At 46.8% G+C, this 5,000-nt stretch overlaps 1 protein-coding gene across 1 annotated transcript in view; it reads right to left on the reverse strand.

The window, feature by feature from the left end:
* Positions 1–5,000, reverse strand: part of b4galnt3b (beta-1,4-N-acetyl-galactosaminyl transferase 3b) — a gene marked incomplete at its 5' end in the record, with an annotated part of 26,111 nt that overhangs the window by 1,897 nt on the left and 19,214 nt on the right. The window contains 4 exons of the mRNA XM_080847576.1: positions 1,403–1,556; positions 1,784–2,025; positions 2,465–4,133; positions 4,365–4,589. Of these exons, the coding sequence (XP_080703702.1) occupies positions 1,403–1,556; positions 1,784–2,025; positions 2,465–4,133; positions 4,365–4,589 (2,290 nt within the window). The remainder of the gene's footprint in view (positions 1–1,402; positions 1,557–1,783; positions 2,026–2,464; positions 4,134–4,364; positions 4,590–5,000) is intronic.

Consider the following 5,000-nt stretch of genomic DNA (forward strand, 5'->3'; position numbering starts at 1 on the left):
GTGAAATATCTTTGAAGAACAGGCAGAAGCACTGTGAAATATCTTTGAAGAACAGGCAGAAGCACTGTGAAATATCTTTGAAGAAGGGTGAAGCACTCTGAAATATCTTTGAAGAACAGGCAGAAGCCCTGTGAGATATCTTTGAAGAAGGCAGAAGCACTGTGAAATATCTTTGAAGAAGGGTGAAGCACTCTGAAATATCTTTGAAGAACAGGCAGAAGCCCTGTGAGATATCTTTGAAGAAGGCAGAAGCACTGTGAAATATCTTTGAAGAACAGGCAGAAGCACTCTGAGATATATTTGAAGAACAACACAAAACACCTCTACAGGGAAAATCAAATATGCTAAAGAAATAAATACCAGATTACTGTAAACGTGCCTACCAATGAAGAATCTGTCAATATCAAGACTGCATGACTCCCTGGCAAAACAGTGTTTAAAGGTGAGGTCCACGGTTCTGGCGAGGAGTTTGTGATATTTGAGCTGAGTCTGTACTGCTGTAGCAGAATGCTGATTGGCTGGATGTATACTGGTTTCCCATGTTCTGAGCTAGGACTATGTAAGAACTGTACGGAGTTATTTTGAGTGCACACAGAACAGACAGGTTGAGAACCACAAGGAGCAATTAGCTGAATTTGTACCAAAAAGGCATGTTTGTCCATATACACACACACAAATACATATAGCACATTTCATACTCATGGTTGTTCATATATAAACACACATATATATTAATACATATAGCACATTTCATACACATGGTTGTTCATATATACACACACATATATATTAATACATATAGCACATTTCATACACATGGTTGTTCATATAGCACATTTCATACACAGAGGCAAATCAACGTGCTTTACATTTATACGAGCACAAGCAAGAGCCACAGGAGAAATAAAGACAACGTGCTTGGGGGTGCAAATCAATAAAGGATAAAACAAATATATATATATAAAACATTTTCTTTGGCAGACTGGTGTTTATGGTGTGTGACGTTAAGGGTTACCTTGGCAGGCTGGTTTTAGTGTGTGACGTTAAGGGTTACCTTGGCAGGCTGGTTTTAGTGTGTGACGTTAAGGGTTACCTTGGCAGGCTGGTGTTAGTGTTTGACGTTTAGGGTTACCTTGGCAGGCTGGTGTGTACGATGTTAGTGTGTGACATTAAGGGTTACCTTGGCAGGCTGGTGTTAGTGTGTGACGTTAAGGGTTACCTTGGCAGGCTGGTGTGTATGGTGTTAGTGTGTGACGTTAAGGGTTACCTTGGCAGGCTGGTGTTTATGGTGAAAGTATGTGACAATAAGGGTTACCTTGGCAGGCTGGTGTTTATGGTGTTAGTGTGTGACGTTAAGGGTTACCTTGGCAGGCTGGTGTAAGTGTGTGACGTTAAGGGTTACCTTGGCAGGCTGGCGTTTTGGAGGCTCTGTAGAATGTCCATGTCGGTGCTCTCATAGTCAGTGATGATGATGTTGAAGTTCGGGTCTCCAGTGGCCTGGTACAACTCCTCCATGTCAGATATGAACTGCTGAACCCAGCGAGCCTGGTTCTTCACTAGACACACAGAAACATGTATTTGTATGAGTTTAAGAGTGTGTGTGTATTCATGTGAGCATGTGTGTATGTGCATTTAGAATCTGCGCGTGCACGTGTGTGATAGTGTTCAGGTGTTTGTGCTGTGTGGAAGGGGATGATGATTCATTACAAATGGTTGTGTGTGTGTGTGTGTGTGTGTGTGTGTGTGTGTGTGTGTGTGTGTTAGGGAGAACTGGCGTGCTAACCTGGAACGATAAAGTGAACAGTGGCTCTGGGGTTCCACTGGAACCCAACTGGGTTGCACAGCAAAGGTTCTTTCCTGGTGGCTTTCTGGTATCCCTGGTTACGGGGCAGAAGGTAGACGTATTGTGACACGCGCACTTGACGACCGCTCTTATCCAAGAGCTCCAGCTCCAGGAGGTAACGGCCGCCCTGCGAGGGGTCCTCACGCTTCTCAAGGTTCACTACCTGCACAAGAGAGTACTGCCTGTAGACACACACACACACACACACACACACACACACACACACACACACACACACACACGCTTTAGGCCGCCTTATAGCACAAGGAGTTAAACATCTTCTATGTATAACACTGTGTATAACTTTTTATAAGATAACAGTTTCAATGACCAGGCATTTCGGCATACTAACACACACAAATACTCTCACACACACACACACACACACACACACACACACACACACACACACACACACACGCACAGATCAGACTTATAGATGCCCAGCAGTCCAAATCCATTCACCTCGCAGAAGCCTTTACACACACACACATATACACACACAAACATAGACACACACAGACACACACACACATAGACACACACTCGCACACAAACACACACACACCAAACACACATACACACATAGACACACACACACGCACACACACACACCCTTACCTCGGACGTTTACTGTTGAGTTTCTCTATAAAAGCCTGGACGACAGCCAGTGCGTCTGGTTCGTTGAGAAGCAGGTTTCCGGACACGTTGCAGGTCAGGTCTATCCAATCAGTGCGTACTTTGTGCAGATCCACGGGCTTCAGACGGAACGTCTGAGCCCAGTTCACCTCCGGGTCAAAGGGCACCTCTTCCTCTTGTATGTCGTCATATTCCCAGTTTGGCTGCCACTCCTCCTCTCTATCCTTACCTGCCTCCTTGTCTCCATCAGGGGCGTCGCCCCCGTCTGGTACCTCCCCCTCCCTGGCATGGACACTGTTGCCAGCGACTGTCGGGGGAGGGGCTACCTGGAGCTGAATCTGCTTACTGTTCTCTTTAATGTCATTGGCTATGGGCTTGTCAATCAATGGCAGCTTGTTTCGGTTCCAGTGAAGTCTAACTGGCGGCTGTATGTCCCAGGAGGGGTTCAGCACATCCGGGGGGGAATGCTGATTGGCTGGATTCTCTCTATATGGGAGTTGTGCCTCTATACGTTGTGCCTTTTTGGTCTCGGTCTGCCCTTTTGTGATTGGAAGATGAACATCTTTGGGTGGTGTTTGCACTCCTCTGATTGGAAGGTGAGCCTCTTTGAGTGGATCCTGGTCTTCTCTGATTGGAAGATGCGCCTCTTTGAGTGGATTCTTATCTTCTCTGATTGGAAGATGAGCCTCTTTGAGTGGATCCTGGTCACTTCTGATTGGAAGATGCACATGTTTGGATGGTGCCTCCTCTCTGATTGGAAGATGAGCCTGTTTTGGTGGAGCCTGTACTGCTCGGGGGAGAGGCTTCCCTGGTTCTGTGCTGTTAGGTGTGTGCTCCTGCGCCCCCTTGTCCCGCTCCCCTCTGCCTGTCCTCCCCTTCTCCCCTGGCTGCCACTGCGGTGCTGTTTGCTGAGGCGTGGGGAGCAGCTCCTGCTTCTTGGGGGAGTTCTGAGCTGTTCTGGGTCGGTCCTGGATCTGTAGTCCCTCCCCTCCCCCTCTGTGATGTTCCTCCTTCCTGTTCTGAGCGGTTCTGGGTCGGTCCTGGGCTATTTTGGGGATATTCTGCAGTCCCTCCCGTCCTCCTCTGTGGTGTTCCTCCTTCCGGTTCTGCTCTCCTCCAGCTTCCACCACTCTCTTCCTCCTCCCCCTCTGCCCCTCCTTCCTGTCTCTGTCTGGTGGCTCCTCCGCCCGGTTTAGTCGTTTCCTCGAGTTCAGTTGGTCCTCATGAGTTTTCGGGTGAACGGGCTGTAAGCCATGGAGCTTATCTGTGAGGTTCCGGAGCGCTGGTAAGTTCTGGGAGTGGCTTGGTGGTGGCTTTTCCGTCACTGTGTGTTGATTCTGTTCATCTTTAGAGTAGTTCTGGTGTTGGGCAGAGATGCGTGGCTCTTTGGGTGTGTGTTGTTCCTCTACAGTGTTACGGCGGGGTCTTTCTCTGATTGGTTCTTCAGCTAGTCTGTCTACCACGAGAGGCCCCTCCCTTTGATTCTGTCTCCGCCCATGTTTCCCCCCCTCAAACCTGATTGGTTTCTGCTGCGTTACTGGATGCTTATTGGATACTGGTCGGTTCTGAATTGGGCTCTGGCCCTCTCTGACCAGGTTCTGATCCTCTTTGGGGACGTTCTTTAGATGTTCTGGTAGATTCTTTAGATGTTCTGGTGGGTTCTTTGGATGTTCTGATGGATTCTTTGGACGTTCTGGAAGATTCTTTGGATGTTCTGGTAGATCCTTTAGATGTTCTGGTGGGTTCTTTGGATGTTCTGGTAGATTCTTTAGATGTTCTGGTGGATTCTTTGGATGTTCTGGAAGATTCTTAGGATGTTCTGGTGGATTCTTTGGATGTTCTGGTTGATTCTTTGGATGTTCTGGTGGATTCTTTGGATGTTCTGGTGGATTCCTTTGAGCACTGGATGATTTCTGTTTGGTTGGATTTTCTGGCTGGTCTACTGGGTCCTGGCGTTCTATAGGTGGAATGCCATGCTTGGCGAGCCCAAAGAGCTTGCGCTGGCGATGGTGGACATAGTCATCGTAATCGTCTCCGTAGTCGGGAATCTCATTTCTCCTTTTAATTCTCTGTCTCTCTCTGTCACTCAACACTGCCCATTCTTCCTCTGAAAGAGAGAATTCATTATTATAATTAATTAATTGTAATGACTTTACTTTTGTATGTATCTATTTGTTTTATTTTGTATTTACATAATGTATCTGTTCCTGTATTACCATTATTATTTTTACTATTGTTATTATTATATTGTTATTATTAGTGCTTTGGCAACAGTGTATCGTACATTCATGCCAATAAAGCCATTTGAATTGAAATTGAATTGGGAGAGAGAGAGAGAGAGAGAGAGGAGAGAGAGAGAGAGAGAGAGAGGAATAGAGAGAGAGAGAGAGGAGAGAGAGAGAGAGGAGAGTGTGAGATAGAGAGAGAGAGAGAGAGAGGAAAGAAAGAGAGAGGAGAGAGAGAGAGGAGAGAGAGAGAGAGAGGAAAGAAAGAGAGAGGAGAGAGAGAGGAGAGAGAG

Source organism: Sprattus sprattus, assembly GCF_963457725.1.
Source record: "Sprattus sprattus genome assembly, chromosome: 11".
Taxonomy (NCBI): domain Eukaryota; kingdom Metazoa; phylum Chordata; class Actinopteri; order Clupeiformes; family Clupeidae; genus Sprattus; species Sprattus sprattus.